Source organism: Hippocampus comes, unplaced genomic scaffold, assembly GCF_001891065.2.
Source record: "Hippocampus comes isolate QL1 unplaced genomic scaffold, H_comes_QL1_v1.1 scaffold63, whole genome shotgun sequence".
In the NCBI taxonomy this organism is placed as follows: Eukaryota; Metazoa; Chordata; class Actinopteri; order Syngnathiformes; family Syngnathidae; genus Hippocampus; species Hippocampus comes.
This window is the reverse complement of record NW_017805987.1, coordinates 482,621-501,923: the sequence shown is the minus strand read 5'-3', so window position 1 is coordinate 501,923 and position 19,303 is coordinate 482,621. Positions and strand designations below refer to the sequence as shown.

The 19,303-nt window shown below is 44.3% G+C and overlaps 2 protein-coding genes across 2 annotated transcripts in view; both read right to left on the bottom strand.

The window, feature by feature from the left end:
- The window catches only part of LOC109528805 (zinc finger protein 420-like), a 71,330-nt gene that overhangs the window by 9,628 nt on the left and 42,399 nt on the right, over positions 1-19,303 (bottom strand). The gene's annotated exons all lie outside the window — the stretch shown is intronic.
- Positions 7,051-12,415, bottom strand: LOC109528814 (amphoterin-induced protein 2). Its single transcript, XM_019891814.1, has 2 exons — positions 11,868-12,415; positions 7,051-10,060 (listed from the first exon to the last, which is right to left on the bottom strand). The coding sequence occupies exon 2, from the start codon at positions 9,966-9,968 to the stop codon at positions 8,478-8,480; it is 1,491 nt and encodes a 496-aa protein (XP_019747373.1). The 5' UTR covers positions 9,969-10,060; positions 11,868-12,415; the 3' UTR covers positions 7,051-8,477.

The following is a 19,303-nucleotide window of genomic DNA, read 5'->3' as shown; positions in this document are numbered from 1 at the left end:
TCCTACATTTTGGCAGATTGAGGAATCAAAAGTGGATGTGAGGTGTGGTGGAGCAAAGTTGCCACCGAGGGCGGCCGGAGACGGAGAATGTCCTTCACTTTTCTCCTGCTGTGTGAACAATGTGACCCGTAGAACTCCAAATCCCGCCGCCATCGATTTTAGAGCCCGGCGTATAATTACGCGGTGTTAAATTAGTAGTCATGGCAGTCCATTCCATGAACACATAATTAGCATCCTTCAATTTAATATCTCAAGGGCAACCGCGATAATTGATGCATGGTTGGACACCAGACAACATTCCGCTGTTTATGCTCAACAGCATTTTTTTTTTACACTGAGCGCCACCTAAAAAAAAACATATTTTGTTTTCCAAGTCTCACCATCACAAATCAACCTTGAGATACAGTCGCGTAGTAGAACTAAGCGCTCATCCAAAACCAGACAGAGATTTTACTCATATGGGGAATGGATGCGCACACAATCACCTCCGAGTTGTGTGATTCATCAAATCAAACACACGAGTTTTGGTTTGAGCCACTCGACAGGACGCAAAGCCGACCTGTGCACCTAACACGCACAGTTAACCTTTTCAGGCACGGCGGTGTTACTAAGGTGGACAGCTTATCGTGTTATCGGGTTACAGGCTGCATGGAAGGGTTCATCTCATTATCCGGACATTTTTGCGGTCAGTTTCCGCCACCACCGCAGACCCCCGTTCTCATACAAAACAGAAGGAGACGAGTTTTCTTATTCCTCTAATCTGCACGCATCGGAAAAGCTTCCAAAATGTCAGTGCAGTAGATAACAAGCGCTTGTAAGCGGCCTTATACGTTATTAGACAGCGAGGTGTTACATCCTGGATTGGGCCTCCAAATGCCACAAACGATAAATTGCATTTTTTTTTTTTATCTTGAATCGCCTGTTTATGCATTTCAAGATTTGTCAGTGTTTTTTTTTTTTTTCTCCGAGAGTAAATTACTTTCTTACTACTACTTTCACAATGCATTCAGGGTGAATTGGCACATGCGCGATTAACCCAAGATGAAAGGTCACGTTATTCAGTATAAAGGACAAAAAATAATTGCATCTCAGTCCAAACGATAGGAAAGTGGCACAACCGGAGTAAAACATTATCTATGTGCAGCGGTTGGCCATCGAACGGCGGTGTTACTACAGTGGACAGCTTATCGTGTTATCGGGTTACAGGCTGCATGGAAGGGTTCATCTCATTACCCGGACATTTTTGTGGTCAGTTTCCGCCACCACCGCCGACCCCCGTTCTCATACGAAACAGAAGGAAACGAGTTTTCTTACTCCTGTAATCTGCACGCATCGGAAAAGCTTCCTAAATGTCAACGCAGTAGATAACAAGCGCTTGTAAACGGCCTTATACGTTATTAGACAGCGAGGTGTTACATCCTGGATTGGGCCTCCAAATGCCACAAACGATAAATTGCATTTTTTTTTTTTATCTTGAATCGCCTGTTTATGCATTTCAAGATTTGTCAGTGTTTTTTTTTTTTTTCTCCGAGAGTAAATTACTTTCTTACTACTACTTTCACAATGCATTCAGGGTGAATTGGCACATGCGCGATTAACCCAAGATGAAAGGTCACGTTATTCAGTATAAAGGACAAAAAATAATTGCATCTCAGTCCAAACGATAGGAAAGTGGCACAACCGGAGTAAAACATTGTTATCTATGTGCAGCGGCTGGGCATCGGCTATCATTTTGTCAGGTTCAATTCGTTTCAATTCTTATGCACACACACACACACGCACACATAGAGGCGCATCAGAGTGCCAGGGAATATGGAAATTACATTTCCTGAGGATGCAGCTCGCTACTCAAGTGCATCCTGACTGTGACCCGGCAGCTCTAGCGAAATTTGGTCGGACTGTTTTGAAATCGCTATTTCGATGAAACAGTACAGTGTAATACATTGTATCGACAACTCTGGAAAAAACAATTACGAGACCAAAAATTAGACCACGATAACTCATTTCAAGACTTTTGACCATCTTGTGACCTTCAATATTTGGACCTCAAACTTTCAGGCTTCTGCTTGAAAGAAAAAAAAAACCCAACAGAAAAAAAAAACTTTTTCACAACAGAGGGGTTTTCACTGGAGCAAATTTGATCTCAGATATAAACACACACGAGAGCGAGAGAGAGAGAGAGAGAAAGACAGAGAGAGAGCACAGATAGACAGAAAGCAGCACGCCTCTATTCTCCAAGGCTGAGGCCGTTGCTGTAAACTGCACCCGTGGCACAATAAATTGCGCCTTTTGCAGAAGAAGTTAATGAATCAAGGCAAAAAAACAAACATAAAAACAAAGACAAAAAAAACACACAACTGATTAGCATGCAAGAGCATGCAAACTGTGCTGTGCGATGGAAATGCAAAGCTGATTCAAAACACAAAGCGCTGCTTATATTTTGCCGAGAACAGCACAAGCGCACTGACTTGCACTCCACATTGGCAACGCCCGCGCGCTTTTAATGAGGGACTCTCATTTGCATTGAATAGTCGGCTTTGACAAAGAGAATCGTGCTCCGTTTCTATTGCTTGCTTTTTCGATGAATCAAACACTCTCAAGTGTCCATTGTTCAGAATGAGAGAATAAGAATAGAATAAGAGTATGAATGCTGATTCGTCATGATGCCATTGAATGGCAGACCAGTCGATAACGTGACAGCGGCTACCAATAATATGAAATAAAAACTCAATAATAAAAAAAAAAAAAAGTTTTGAAACACTTTTTCATGCTATTCAAGGGATACGTGTCTCCAAATATATGACTGGGAGTGCACACCTTAGGAATGAAAACTGTCATTTGATGAACACTTGGTCTCAGCGACATTCGTGAAAAGTGTAGCGTTGGTCATGGTGTTTGTATTTTTTTGGGGGGGGGGGTACTTGCTTCGTTGGAACCCCCCCTCCCCCCCCCCGGTCCAAGAGCCAGCAAAATAAGGTTGTCCATTTTTGCAGTTTTGACACTCAGCCCCCTGCTTTTAAGTAACCTACTTACTGCACACACACACATACACACGCGCACACACACACACACACAAACACACTCTTAAAAGTCAGTATAAGTGAGTTTGTTTCCCCACTGAGGCGCCCTGATTACATCCAACACAGCATGGACTTGTTTGGTCTCAATCCAGTCCGGGAACATGAAAAGACATGACTTCTTGTCCTTCATCTGCTTTCATAACCGATAGCGATCAGCCTGAAAATTCCCGTCAGGCGCTCAAGTCGCAGCTGAAACCAAAAGGACCAAGGAACATATTTATTTCATATAAGATGGATCGGGGGTAGCGAGGGATCCTGATGGATTCACCGAATCAGATTGCGCTGGCAATTTCACAGACGATGCGCTTGTGTTTATCCCCCTCTGCGTGCTGCCCGCAAATAAACTGCCGCCGATTCTCGGGTTGCTTTTCCCACATTCTAATGAAGTGCAGTCTCAGCGGCAATGTTCCCCTTTTGTGCCATTTTCAAATCTGTAACGAGATTGAAAACATTCCCAAATGTGCGACACGGCATTGTCATATCGGGTTTTACGGCGTGCCAGGGCTCTAGCCAAAGCCTTCCAATTACGAGACGACAGGAGCTGCGGCGCGGTGTGCCTCGGCGTTTCCAAGGGAGCGACTGAGAAGGAAAGGAAGCTGCGCGGAGAGTTGTTAGATGAGGTTTATGCGGGTGATAGACGGCAGGTGTCCAGCTCATCTGCACGGAAACTAACTTCACTTCGCTGTCGTGGAAGAGGCACAATGTGCTCATTTGTTTTGCGCAAACCGGCATCTGCACATTTTTTTCATGCTGGAAGGATTATTTGTATTAGTAGCACACTGAGCAAAATGATATTGAAAACAAATATCTATACCAATTTCTTGCAGCTACATTAATTAGTTGGTCTCAAGTTATATTTGTGATTTATTTTTGCAATTTTCTTGGATGAATATCACATCTTGCAGGTCTTCCAGTCAGGTTTCAAGATGATGCATAGCACTGAGTCAGCCCTGTTATGAGTTTCTAATGACATTCTCCTGGCAAATGACACTGGAGACTCCGTGTGTCTGGTTTGATTGGATTTAACGGCAGCATTTGATACAGTGGATCACAGTATTCTGTTGGCTCGTTTGCAGCACCTGGTGGGCAGTGGCGGTAGCGCCCTTGAGTGGTTTAGCTCCTATTTAGCTGACAGAACCTTTTGTGCTAGTGTTCGTTGCTCTGAGTCGCGAACGGCCCCACTGCCGTGTGGTGTTCCACAGGGCTCAATTCCGGGGCCTCTGCTGTTCTCAATGTATCTGCTCTCTTTGGATTCCATGGTATTTCCTTCCACTGCTACTGTAATAGACTTTACTTAGGAGTCAGCCAATCCTCCATTAAGAGTCTCCAGTTCGTCCAGAATTCTGCTGCTCACCTCTTGACTGGTACTCGTCAGAGGGAGCACATCACTCCTACTCTGGCGTCCCGTCACTGGCTCCCGATACATTTTAGAGTTCTTTTAAAGATCCTATTATTTGTTTTCAAATCTTTAAATGGCATCGCCGCACCTTAACACTCTGAGCTAATCCGAGCCTACGCAACTGCCCTGTGCCTCTGGTGTGCGGACCAGACACTATCAGAGGTACCAAGAACTAAGCGGAGGCTCAGAGAGGATTGAGCCTTTTCGTTGTTGTTCATGTACAAATTGCTCATGCTTCAACCTCCACTCAGGTTTGCACGTGCACGCTCCAAAGAGCGGAACATACACGGTTTGCGCCGAGAACAGCGGTTTCTATCACATACTATTAATTTTTGATGCGTGTTTGACAAGCTTTCATTCATTTGTCCAGCACGTGAGCTGTCGCTGAAGGAGGGTAAAAAAAATCACTCCATGCAGGTTTGACGAGTGCAGAATACTAACAGGAATCACAGAAAGGCTTTTTCTTAACAAGCAGTAGGTCTGCATGGCGCCATGCTTACCGGTAGTGAAAAAGACAAGCTAGTGAATTATCCTTTTACACTCTTCTGGGGGAGACTTCAAGAACAAGGTGAATGGAACATAAAAGATCAGAAGGCAGGATTATTAAACAGTGGGAAATCTGCCAAATGATGCCATTATACTGAACACGTTCACATTAATGTTGCTATTTTCGCAATACGGCTCCCACTTTCATTACAATTTCTCCAACGTTTGACTCATGACCCGTCAGGAAATTATTACATTTTCCACTCGGCGCTGAGAAGATTAATGTGTCCTAGTGGATCTTGATCAAAGTGTTATTCATTAAAGCGAAGCAGAGTGGTCAACGTGAGCTTTCACGTTCCGAACTTGCTAAAATGAGTAAAATTGAATTTTTTAGGTTTTAGCACCCGTCATAACTCTAAAAAAATGTCAAATTATGTTTTTCGAGGTGGCATTAATCCACTCATGCGCTTTCTAATGTGCGTGCCCACCAGGAAGCAAGCAGTATAATGCAAACAGAGAGGCACGCAACGAAGAGTTTCACAACTGTCACAGTACGCTGCAATAACGTACCTTTCGTAATTGTATTGTCAACTTTCCCAGAGGATAAAGAATATATGCCTGTGAAAAATGTTCAATTGCCTGTCTCCATGTGTTACTGCACTGGTTGTGTTCAAATAGCTACTGCTTCAACATTTGTAACATGGCGACTATTGATGCTATTCATTAGCACGTCTGTGGCATTGTGCATTCCGTGTTAGCGGATCAGATTAGCTCAAAGCAAAAGTCAGGGCGCCACCGCACAGGTATAACATCCTGACATGAACATATCTCACTTTTGCAATGTCGTCCAAGTGACGAATATTATTCGAGGGAGGTGTTCATTAGTTCAAATTCAAATTGGAGGATTTAATTCAGTCTTCACTGACAATGTGTCATAGACAATAAAGAACGTATTATGGGACTCAGTCATTAAAAGTCAACATGGCAAGATGTGACAAACACCTCGCCCCTGGGAGCGGTATTTCAAGCTGGTCACGATGGGAACCATCACCAAGAGCAGCCAATACCCCCCCCCCCAACCCCCCACCCTCCTCCCGTCACTTCTGAAAGCATCACACACTTTTTGGAAAAAGGCTCCTTATGTACTCACTGCCACTGAAATGATTGTACAATCATCTGAAGTGTTGAGAGAGAAAAAAAGCGTGCAAAAATAGGCTTGGAGGTTTCACTTTTTCACGAGCAAATTGAAAAGGCCATAAGAGGATTTTTTTTTTTTTGGGGGGGGGGTTGTGATTTGCTGACTCACTAAGAGGTTATTTGCCATGCTTTTAAATCCTTCTGATGTAATCCTACTTTTCATTTTATCACCCAAAGGGACTTTATTTCCACGTGGCGCCTAAAATAATGACTTCCTGGAGGCAAAAACAAAACAACGTAGCCTCGAAAAGTCAACGTGTTATTTATTTATTTATTTATTTATTTTCATTTTTCAAATGTGCAAGACACACGAATGACAGAGCACTTGACTATGCATTCTAACGAAACACCAAAACTCAACGATGGAATATTATGTGAACAGGACACACAGAGAAGCAACACAAGCTTCTTGGCACCTTGGAAACGACATCACGGAGCTAAAAATATCAGACAAAGGGAGAATGTAGGTCACACCTTTTCCTCATTGGGTGACACCAATATGGCCCGAATGACACTTCACTCCACTGCCTTTCTTTTCTCGGGCGCAAAGGGTCAATATTTCCAACGGCAACTTTCGCTTTGGAATCGCTCGGTCCATAAAGCCGGCAAATGGATGAGCGAGGGCCTTAATAGCACTTTTTATTCAAAAGATACAGAGAGTGGAAATATGTATCAGTCATGCGCCTGCCTACTTTTGACCTTCAGCGCTCAAGCTAAAAAAGCAAACGCTGAATAGAATTTCTCGCTTTTGAAGCATCTCGCCAGATGGTGAGGTGACATTCCGAGACACGCGGTGCATACAAAAAGTCTACGCAGCCTTTGATCAAATAGCGTTTTTTGTTGTTGTTTCAATAAAAATACAAATAAATTAAAAATAAATAAATAAAAATAAAACATTATTTTTGGGTGATTTTTTTGTTTTTTTTTTGTGCACCATTCTGAAAACGTATAACTTCATCAGATCATTTTGCTGCATGTGTTTGGGAGATTTTGATATGGCCCGATGAAACCAAAGTGGAACGTTTTGGCCACAAACCCAAAATGTAGCTTTGGCGCAGACAAAATTTTGGCACTTGGGCCTGACATAAGGTGTGAACATTTCAAAATAGCAGTCGGTGTTGGCACCAAAGCAACAAACAAAATCAAAAACTTTCATTTGAACAGGGGTGTGTAAACTTTTTATAGCCACTTGAGGTTGTTAGAGTTTCGGTTTAGTATTTAGTAGATTTGAAGTCATTTTTAATGATGATGCACTTTGAGACCATTTAAAAAAAATATGGGCATTCGATAAGATTACAGTAATGTTGACGAGGGTATTACAATTATGCATGCTAATATGTGCGTTCTGATAACAATCAGACCTCTCACGATGCCGCTTACTTACCGCGTCGGGTTGGTACATCTCACGAAACAACGACACTATACAGTACAGATATAAAGGTGCGTGAATTAACTCCTCCGGAAAATTCCATCACAATAGCAACCGTAGTCCTCTCGCCATTTAAAATAACTCGGAGATGCAGCAGACACGGCTTGGTTTGTAATAAATCAAGCTCGGATTGGTTTCTGCGCTGTGTGTTTGCACAGCGCGACACGTCTTAATTAGTAAAAGTCAGTCAGACCTGACAATGAGCTACACTGGGGCGGCGCCGTTATCGACTCGAGCGTGACCGTTCCGTCGCATGCGTTGCGATCATCTTTGAGATCTCTGCTGTGGTTTCTGTCACATTACCAGATGGAGTCTCCATATAAATATACACTCTTCAAAAAAGTACTTTTGGGTGATATTTCAGGATGAACCTAAAATGCTCGAATGTATAAAAGGCGAACATGAATAATTCGATGAGATGCCAGAAGGAACGAACATATTTTAATGCCTCCACGAGTGGGCAAGCATAAACACAGCCGGTGTTGGACTTTTCAATCGCTTTAAGGAGCAAGCGACCAAATAAACGCATCATAAGCAGATTCACAGACAAGCGACAACTGACGTGCAGGCTAACGGTTAGCCTGAGCTCAAAACACGACAAGCACATTGGCTGACACCCACGTCACTCACCACTTCAGGCTCGAGCTTTTAAGCCACACCCACACAGAAACCACACACTTCAAGTCAAGTGGACAACAATACTACCTGTGCTTCTCAATATCACTGGACAGTGTATAGAATGACTCGATTAATCGATGGGATGACTGTTTGAAAAAGGTTTGCGTATTTCAGGCTCATCCTGAAATGTCACCCAAAAGCCGACCGTCCCTCATGTTTTCTGACCCGTGTATATTTTCATCCGAGACGGAATGACGATGATGTTTTGTTATGCCAAGAGGGCTGTGTCCGTGAGAGTCTGTCCCACTGTTCTGCTCCCGTTTTTAAGAATTCCCTCAGTGGTGGCATGACCCGTGTTGATCACCGGTGATTTGGCACCGGTGCTATCACAGTCCTCCACTTGGGGCTCCAAGAACGCGACCCTTTTCCCATTGGACCGCCGCTGGCCCGACTCGACTTCCCTGGGGTCCGAACAGAGGACGATCGCTCGTCCCCCGCACCCTCCCGAGACGCCGCCCGTGTTTTCCCGGCACCGGCACGGCGTCAAGTAGAGGTAGAGGAGCACCAGTATGATGCTGACCACGCAGGAAGCCAGGGTGGTGAAAGCCGTGTTGAAATGCTCGCCTCCGCCACGATGGGCCAAGCCACCGGTGGCGACGGAGCTCACGTTTCCCACGACCACGTTGACCTCGGGTGACGCGTCGGGGTCGTACCGGCGCCCGCGGGGCGCCACGCACGCGTACGCCCCTGAATCCTCCAACAACGCTCCTCTTATCTCCAGGGTGCCATTCGGGAGGACCGCTTGGTGAGCGCTTGGATCGTATGCCGATAGATTCAGGACTGTCGCGGGGGTCACCCAGAACACATCTGGATCCTTTAGCGGCGAGGCAAAACCGGGACACGTCAACCACAACCATTTACCCGGATCCACTTGGTAGCTTCCGGCCTCGGCGGACCACTCCCCGTCCAGGCTGCAATTCAGCTTTGGACCAACGCTGTCCCGACACGGGTAGTCATCTTTAAAGTCCAACAGGGGGCGGTACTGCTTCCAAGTCCAGTACTCGAGCAGAGCCAGTAAAGCGCAGTCACATGTGAGAGGGTTTCCCTGCAAATAAATTCCAGCGCGTCGGCTCAGCGAAAGCAGCGTGTGAACATGCACACTGGCGATCCCATTGGATGACACGTCAAGAAAGGTCAGGTTGAGAGGCCCTCCTTCGTCCCAAAGACTTGGAGGGAGCGATGTCAGCCTGTTCCCAGACAGGTAAAGTTTCACTAGGCTGCGGAGACCACGGAAGGAGTCAGGACTGATTTGGCCAATCTGGTTCCCAAACAGCAGCAGCTCTCTTAGCTCCGTGAGGCCGGTAAAGATCGAAGAATTGAGCGCTGATAGTTTGTTGGATGAGAGGTCCAAGTGGAGGAGACGAGGCACCGCCGCGAAAGCTTTGGCCTCAATTTGGACGATGCGATTGCGGCCGAGGAGCAGAGCGGCGAGCCGCTCGAACGGCCGCGTTATCCAATCGGCGGGCAGCGCAGTCAGGGAATTGTGGCTCAGGTCTAAGCGCGTGGCGTAGCCCGGGAGGTCGGGGGGCGGCGCAGACAGATTGCAGCCACCGCAAGAAATGATATCGCTGGCGCAAATGCAGCCGGGCGGGCACGTGAGGGCTCGGGGAAGGGAGCCGAGACATAGGGAGAGGAGCAGGGCTGCGGCCGCGGGGTTAACGCTACTCTGGCTCGAGAGATGCGACGCGATGGGACGCATCCTGCTTTTTAGCCTCGGGGCTGAGTCTCAGCTTGCCGTCTGGCTTGGCTTACACATGTCAGCTTTTGGAGCAAGCGATGCTGGAAGGAGAGCTGTGGAAGAATCACACAAATTTGGAGGTCATTATTTTGAGACGACTTTGAGCTGTATTCATCATGTGATCAGTTTTTTTTTTCCCTTCCAAAATTCGTTCAGTGATCACGTGGCAACGTGCACAAATGGTATTTTCGAAATATATATTTAATATTGGGGTTGTACAGTTTGATCCCAAAGAAGCATTTCTGACTAGTTAAAAAAACCTGAGGTTATTGTTTTGGGCAATTAAAAAAAGAGGATTGCTGTCTTTCGAACGCAAAAACCCAATCTGAAATATTGTAGTGCCGATAAGTCAAATCAATCACTAAAATTGCCTTTTACCAGCTGAAAAACAAATCCACATTGAAGGCTTGCATGCTCCAAGAAGACCTGGAAACACTGCTTTTATTTCTTATCGACTTCTAGACCACAGGTGTCACTTGAAGGCTTGCATGCTCCAAGAAGACCTGGAAACATTGCTTTTATTTCTTATCGACTTCTAGACCACCGGTGTCCAACTCAAGGCCCGGGGGCCAGATGTGGCCCGCGACCTCATTTTATGTGGCCCGCAAAAGCAAATCAAACATGTCAACTTCCAGGATGCAAGCTAAAATCTCATCTGCAATAAATAAGAAGGATATTGTAAGCATTTTCTTGGAACCAAACCCTTCGTGACAGTAACGTAAACGGCCCCCCGAGGGAAACGGCAATTATAATGTGGCCCGCGACAAAAATGAGTTCGACACCCCCTGTTCTCGACATCTTCTGACTGGACTCTCTCAAAGGAGCATCAAACAGCCGCAGCTCATTGAAAACACTGCTGCTCAGATTTTGACTGGAAGTATTTTTATTCCAGTTCCACTGTGCGGCGGTCTTTGAGTGATTTTAGAAAGCAAATCTTCTCTTTACTTTACTTTTAAATGTGTTTTAAGTATTTTGCTAAACTGTGTTAAATGTCGCCAATCTCTGTTCTGTTCGTAATTTTGTGTGTGTTTTAAGTATTTTGCTAAACTGTGTTAAATGTCGCCAATCTCTGTTGTATTCGTAATTGTTAAGCTACTTTTGCTTTCTCGGCTTTGTTTTTGAATGTCTTTTGCTGTTTTGTTTGTAAATTCTCCTGCCTTCGCTTGTGTGAAGCACATTGAGTTGCCTTGTGTATGAAATGTGCTCTTGTAAATAAAAGCCTGCCTTCCCTTGCCTATTATAGCCAATACTGTCTTGGCTGTTTATCGCAGCCGTCACTCATGTTTACACTGGCAGTCACGCGACGCGGCGGGGCCGCATTCAGGTACACTTTGGAAATGAAAGTGAATTGTGTTTATTTCATTCCGTGCAGTATTATCAAACGGATTACGAGGGGGAGGGAATTAACGTGTGCATTTGGAATATTTAAAGTTAACGCGTTGTACAACACATTTGGAATGACTTGTACTTGTTCGGATTCGCAGCTCACGAGGGGGAGGGAATTAACGTGTGCATTTGGAATACTTAAAGTTAACACGCGTTGTACAACACATTTGGAATGACTTGCACTTGTTCGGATTCGCAGCTACACCCACATGAGAGGTGAAAAGTAAAAATTCAAATAGAATGATGTCGCTATCTTTGTCAAGGCATCGTTTTCATAGATTTTGATGGCTAGGAAATATGAGGGGTCTCAATTTAAAACTGGTGCTCGAATTGTTTTGAAAATGCTTTACAAAACACGTTTGAAAGGCAACTACCAGATAATGAAAATGAATACTCTCCGACTCAACATCCAAATTGCATTATCGGGCTTTGAGTGGTTATAAAGAGCAAAGAGCAAACACGCTGCCCGCTCACCTTGACGCCCAAGCAGCTGCCGCCTGTTCAAACAGTCGTCACCTCTTGTCCACGTTAGCTTCTGCATCCACGCTCGTCCCCTAGCTCGGACCGCGCGCAATCCTCCTTGGCGGGTCGGGTCTCAAAGCGCAACTCGGCTCGCTTGGGCTGCGCGGCGCACCATTGTACGACCCCCTCAAAAGCAGACAGCCGCCCGCCCGGCTGGCTGGCTGGCTGGCGTGTGTGTGCGCGCCTTCTTGAGGAGCGATGGGGAGGAGAGGGACGCTGCGAATGAACTGTTCACCTGCAGGTCGAGTTGTGTGACGCCAGTGGGAGGGGACAGAGGGCGCCGGGAAGACGGAAGCCACCGCAGCACAACATTGCACGCGCGCGAGAGGAGTGGGGGGCGGGGGGGGGGTGCTGCAGCTGCACAACGCTGCCAGACTTCGGAATGACACAAGGACATCCTCGAGTTGTTTTTGAGAGCGGTTCTTTAACTTTTTACACCAAGTATTGCGTATAGGATAGTAGTGTGTCAAGGTTTTATTCTTGAAAAATTACGACAGTAGACGGCTTATCGTGTTATCAGGTTTCAGGGTGTATGAAAGGGTTCAAATAAAATTCTACATTGAATATAATTGAAAGAAATCCAGCTCATCGTGACACACAGGTTACACTTCAACCCTTTGCTTTAAATCGGGGGATTTTATTGTTCGATCAAAATGTGCTTCACACAAAAGTTCAATCAATTTGTGCCTTAATGTTTAAAAACAAATCGTCCATAACTCATTCAGTACCAGCCAATTCTGGACCAAGTCTGAAAAGACGTTTAAAAACGTCTTTGGGAGTGAATGAGATAAAGATTTAAAAGCAAATGTAACTTAAAAGTTAATTGTACGGAGGCATTCTTTTCGAAACTAGCGGGATACCAAACTTCAAGAATCACAAATTTAGAACACGGCAGCCGTCGAGAGAGAAAAGTAGTACTAAATGTACTAAGAGACAGTATTGAGTACTGTGAAGTGTTGAAAATGTCTTAATCAAAGGAATGGGATTAGTATTTCATTTCCATTGCAGCACAATGGCGAAATGCTGCTTCACCGTGTTTGCTTTGACCACAAACCAATGCAAAACAAAAATGCTATGAATGTTTTGGAAAAGTTCAACTTGGCTGCCACAAGTTTTACTCTGACCAAGTATTCGGGGAGATGGGGGAGGGGGGGGTGAAGTTACGATCAGCTCGACTGATAATAAGGGTCAAAGAAATCGAACAAAAAAATGGACGGATGGAAGGATGGCTGGATGTAAATGTAAATGTGTGTGTACGTAGCTGCAACACGCCCTCGGAAAAATCCAACTAACTATTCCAACGTAAGTGTATGGATCCGAAACCCTCCACCCGGCGACAGTGACTGATGCCATCGTTCCAACAAGTCAAAGCGAAGCAACCCTGCATCGATGAAGCCGAGTGATTAGCGGCCCCGCCTCGCAATTTCCCCCCGAGCTGCGTGCTAGGAAACCGCGTGACACACTTGATGATGTCTTTTCAGGGAGGATTTGCCCCATTTAAGATACCATCATCACAATTAAACATGTCGGCCCTTGAAGATGCCTCGCCCCACCCCACCTCCTCCCCCGTTTCCTCCCGCTGCGCCGCCGAAGCCTCGTTATTTACTCTGTAGGTTACACAACCAATGTCTATAGGGCCAAGTGTAAGGGAACGTTATTTTTTTGTATTTTTTTTTTTTTTTTTAAGAACAATAAAGTGTTTATATTGTCACGTGAGTTTTGTGAAAACATTTCAGGTCGATTCGGGAGCTGGATATCCTTTGTTTGTGTCAAATAGCAGATGGCAGCTTTCATCAACTGCATTTGCATTTGTACAATTCATCACAGTTAGAAGCCTGGCTAACTGTCTGCTTTTCTCCTCCTTAGTCCATACCCCCCCCCTCCTTCCCTGCCCCCGACTGTGTCTATTGAGACCTCCACACACACAAACAGACACCGAAAAGAGGAGAAAAAAAAAATCAATCAAAATTGTCCTTGCAGAAAAGCGAGTCCGTTTTCACGAGCTGAACGGGATGTGAGAATGAGGCCGATGCTTTATTACTGACTTCAGTCTAATCACAATGCGCTGGTAATTAGGAGCTTTCCACCCAGGACACCGTTGACAGACAAATCGCTATATGTTTCCATGGCGCCGGCCATCAAAGGGGAAGGCCGTTGGGGACCATGCCAAGAGTTGTCCATCTTTCCCCGACAGAACCTTTCTTCCCAGATCGCTGATACTTAAGGAGCGAATGGACGGCAATGATGAGCTGTTTGAAATGCAGGGAGGTAGCCGTGTGCTTTCGTCGATTCTAAAAATACAGTTTGTGTCTGAGTGACTTTGATCACACGTGGTGGAATTGTAGAATTTTGGCAGGTGAGGTATAAACATGGTCACTGATTATCTGCTGAAGCCAAGCACCTGCAGCAACTGAGATGAAAATGACACATTTACTATATATACTCTAGGTGGCTAACTCTTACCCACTCAAGTCTATTTTTTTTTTTAGGTTCACTTGCCGCTGTTCACACGCGGATAATCACGCGCTACCGTATTTTCCACACTAAAAGGCGCACTGGATTATGAGGCGCACCTTCAATGAATGGCCAATTTTGTCATTTTTTTTCTATATTGGACGCACCGCATTATAAGACGCAATCTACAATGCATCCACTAGATGGAGCTACGCTCAAGGAAATGCCAACAGAACATTACACGACATGACACCCTGATTTATATAGCGCCGATCAGATGTCAGTCAAACTTATTTAATAAAGCAGCGACCCAGTTCACTTAACCAACAGCAAGTTATAACATCAGCTCGTTCACGTTGAACTCCCTTGCCGCCGCTCTATTTCCGTGTTCAACTGCGAAACCGATCGCCTTCAGTTTGAACTCTGCATCTCTAGCAAGGAGCCATTTTGGGGTTGACATATTACCGTAATGACCGTACACAAGGCGCATTGGATTTTAACGCCGCCACTGTGAGCTTTTAAGAAAATGGAAGACTTTTAGGTGCGCCTTTTAGTGCGGAAAATACGGTAATGGACAGTTGCATACATATGCGTGATTTTAGAAGTACTCCAAATACAAATCATGCCACATCTTCTCCCCCCCATCCCCGGCAGCTTTGAAAGTGACAGTTGCAGAACGCTGAGACGTATTTGGAAATTGCTTGCTCAAGTTCTCCTCGAAGCAGCTCTCCGTGACTCTCCTTCATTCCCTGCCCACCCCCCACCAAAAAAAAAAGCCTCTTAGCGCATCGTTGAATCTGCTTTATTTATATAATTTCTCTCAAAGTGTAAATAAACAAACGATGACATTTTCGACCCTGCAGAAACGCGCTCGATCTGTAGCGCCGGTGGAGACGTAAGACGGTTATTATAGCAATCGACTGACTTCAAAAGGTAAAAATGCGCAGCTCATTCTGGTCGAAGACATGCGGCGGTTGTAGCTCGCAACGCATTCTCGCAAAACCATACAGCATTTATGCATACGGGGCGGCCGAAAGTTGGGTACGGTACGCACACGAACGAGGGCAAATCATTTCGGGCGAAAGAGAAAAAAAAACAGGTCTGAGATGAAAGGAAGAATGTAATTAATGATGGCAGTCCGAAGGGGAATGTAAAGATGCCGGAATTAAAAGAGGTGTGAAAGAAGAGAGAATGAAAGCTAAGCAGGTGTAATTGATGGAATGAAGGCTGCAGGTATAAAGGAAGGAGGCTGTACACACTTTTTGTCCCACTGTGTATACACAACGCAAAGCGCGTCTCAAGAATGACCGCAGATGATGTAACGTTCCACGTGTTTCAAATTATTGCTGGCTTTAGTGCACGGAGCCGCTGTGGCTATGAGGCATCTTGTGGCGCGTGTGTGTGCGTGTGTGTGTGTGTGCGCGGACATCAAACGCCACTGCTTTCACTTCCGTCGTTGACGTTTTGACCCCCGCAGCAATCCCTCCCCATTCGAAAAGCTTTCTTCCACCTGCTCTGAGCGAGCGTGTGTAAGATGTTGCCTTGTGGGTATAAATAATGCACAGTGCTCCTTGTTGGTGCGTGGTGCTTTTTTTTTTATTTATTTTTTGCCCATTGTGATACAAAGTACCACAGCGTTGGTGACAATTTACTTCTTTTGAACGTACATATTGTGTGGATGAATGTGTTACATTATAACGTAACCTGATGTTTGTCTTATTCGAGTATTGCTTGGCCTCACTTCTTTGGCACAATCACCAATGCAAATTTGAAAAAAAAAAAAAAAAAAAAAACCTTAACCTATAAATATGTAAAGTATCTGACAACGCACACATGAACTTATCTTGGACAGATTTAGGTCCACGTGGTGGCGGCTGTAGTTGAAAATGATTGCTTTGGTTGTGGAAAAAAAAAAAGTAAAATCTATACATATTTTATGTGAAATAATAAATATTTAGCATAAAATAATTTTGCTGCTGAGTGGACCAAGGTTATCAGGTATCGAGGAATGGTTCTCAAAATAAAGGCCTGCTATCATTAATTTGAAGGGTTGAATAGGTGGTGGTATGGCGCTCTCGTGTGGACATTGAAGGTACTACTAAAGCACTTTCATTACTTTAAAAATGCTCAAGTCTGCGTGGCTTTTATTGTTCGACTGACAAACTTGCTTTAACTCAATCGTGAAGTTAACACGCAAGTGCTTAAAGTGACAGGTGACAAGGCCTAAAAAAAAAAAAAAAAAAAAAAACCACCCCTCCCTTGTACACACTCGCAACTTCCCTCTTTCAGCCTTGACCCAGAGGTCAGTTGCTCAGGTTAGGAAGTTCAAATTCTAGGGGAGAGAATTTGAACCGATGGATGTTGTTGAAATCAACGCAGCTTTTGAGACTTTTATTTCTCCTCGTCAATGACCCCGTGATCTCCTCCTGTGAAGCTACATTTGAGTTGAATGAGGCGGGAGTTGAGAGCCCCACCGGTCACATCCTCACTCGTTCAGAAGCGTGTCATCTGAAAGCTTGGGAAACAATAGCATTCTTGCATGGGGGACTTCTCCTGCTCCCCGACCCCCTCTGGACTATTCAGACAAGAGCTGGAGGAGGAAGGAACAAAAACAAAAAACAAAAAAAAAACAAAAAAAAAAACATTCTTCATAAGACACAGACGCTAAGAGGCCCTCTTCAAATTGCTCAGCGGAAAAGTACAAGGTCCTGGCTGGTGACCAAAGCACCCGCTTGCATGGTAGCATCTCGCCCTCCAGAGCGGCAACGCAATTTGTGCAAACAACTCGCGCATGACGCCGCATCTGACAAATGCCCGTTTGTGCGCTTGACAAGGGACACTCTCATATCGAGGAGTGGCGACGTGCCGGGAAACCTGCAAGATTGATTTCAGTGACAGCAAAAACATATTTCCTCAGAAATTCGGTGAAAAAAATGCCAACAGAGGAATTTTCGGTGTGATGTAATTTCATGCTAGTAAATACAACAATGCATGAGCCCCAAATGTGCAAATACTGACAATGAGCTTAGTGTCCTGTAACTACTTTGAGACAATGCCATGGATTTTTTCTTTTGTCCAATATTTTAGGACTAATAATTATTTTGGCCTGAGATAAAGAGCCTGAAAATTATTTTCTTTTCTTTTCTATAATCAAACAAGTCAATTTAACAAGGCATCGGAAGCCATCTGAGGTTAATCGGCAAGATGTATGCTCTGAGCCTTAATTTTGGAACTAAACACCTGAAGCTTTCATTGTAGTTTTTATTTTGCTGTGACTTTTCTTTTTCTAATTCCGTTCATTTTAATTACCGTATTTTCCGCAGTATAAGGCGCACATAAAAAGCATTCCATTTCCTCAAAAGCTGACAGTGCGCTATACAATCCGATGCATTTTATCTATGGATATTTTAAAATCGGCCATTCATTGAAGGTGCGCCTTATACTCCGAAGCTCCTTATAGTGCGGAAAATACGATTCTATGTAATATAATGTATATGTGACTTTTTATCCCAATACAACACATGCCGAAGGTGACTCGTATTCAGAAAATGTCTTCGTCTGACTATTATCTCCATCACGTTCATATTCTGTCCATCTAACCACTGAAGGAGAAGGAGAGCTGCCAACAAATACTAACAGCTCACATGACAAGTCAGTCACATGCAGGGAAACTTAGCCGACGGCTATTTTTGGGTTGAAATTGGTCGACTTTCTTGAGCTAAGATTTCATGGGCGAGGCTCTGTGAAGTCGTTATCTAAGAATACGTCTTCTATCTGACACCTAAAAAAAAAAAGGGACACTTTTTAATTTCTATATTTATTTATTTTTGGGGGGTGCAAAAAATGGCAAAACGTGAGCTAGGAAATTCTGATCGCCTCACATCTGTCCGAATGATTTAATGGGGGAGAAAAAAAAGTAAGAAAAGAAAGTGTATGATGACATTTGGGACACTGTGTGAACACAAGGCAGATTTCAAACAATCGCAAAGCTGGCAACAGTGAGAATCAGTTGGACTCAAGCTGCGGAGTAACTGACAAACAACTTTCTGCCCGACGCCATCTGCACGTGTCCTGCATGTCCGGTAAACGTTTAGGGACACATGAAGCACCGTGGCGGTGGTCCTTCTAAACCGGATGACCGCTGGGTGCCTGTTTGGGTTGGAGACGGGGCGGGTGGCCGCCGCCGAGCGGCCCCCGGAGCCATTAACGCGGAGGAAAACGGTCCGAAAAACACATTGCGTAATAGCTTATGTAAGGGGCTTCAAAAATTAATAGCTGAAGCGAAGAAGCGGAAGAATTGGCAAATTATGTCGAGGCCTAGCATGAGGGGCACCCCGGATGGCTTGTGGGGTTCGTCACTGTTCGAGGTACCAAGAAAGGAGTGCGAATGAATTTAATATTCTGATGGAGCAAAAGGTGACTTGGAAATATACTGCAAGTAAAAGTGATTTTTTTTGAATTTTCTAAATTTCTAAAGTCAAGAATAAAATACTGTATTTGTTTTCTTGATTTGCTGACTAACAACCACATAAAAAGTTAGCATGCTGGGATACATTTACTTACTCAAAAAAAAAACAAAAACAAAAAAAATCGGCTTTGGCCGATACTTAAAACCAAATGACTCGGACTATGACTCGGGCGCAAAAATAAATAAATAAATAAATCCATACACAAACATAAATAAATAAATTAATTAATAACAAATAAATAAATAGCTAATTAAAAAAATGGTATTGGCAGATACTTAAAACCAAAACCAAATGACTCAGACTATGACTTGGGTGCAAAAAAAAAATAAAATAAAATAAAATAAATTAATTAAAAAAAAAATCTGTGTTGGCAGATACTTAAAACCAAATGACTGACTATGACTTGGGTGCAAAAAAAAAAAAAAAAGAAAATTAAAAAATCGGTATTGGCAGACACTTAAAACA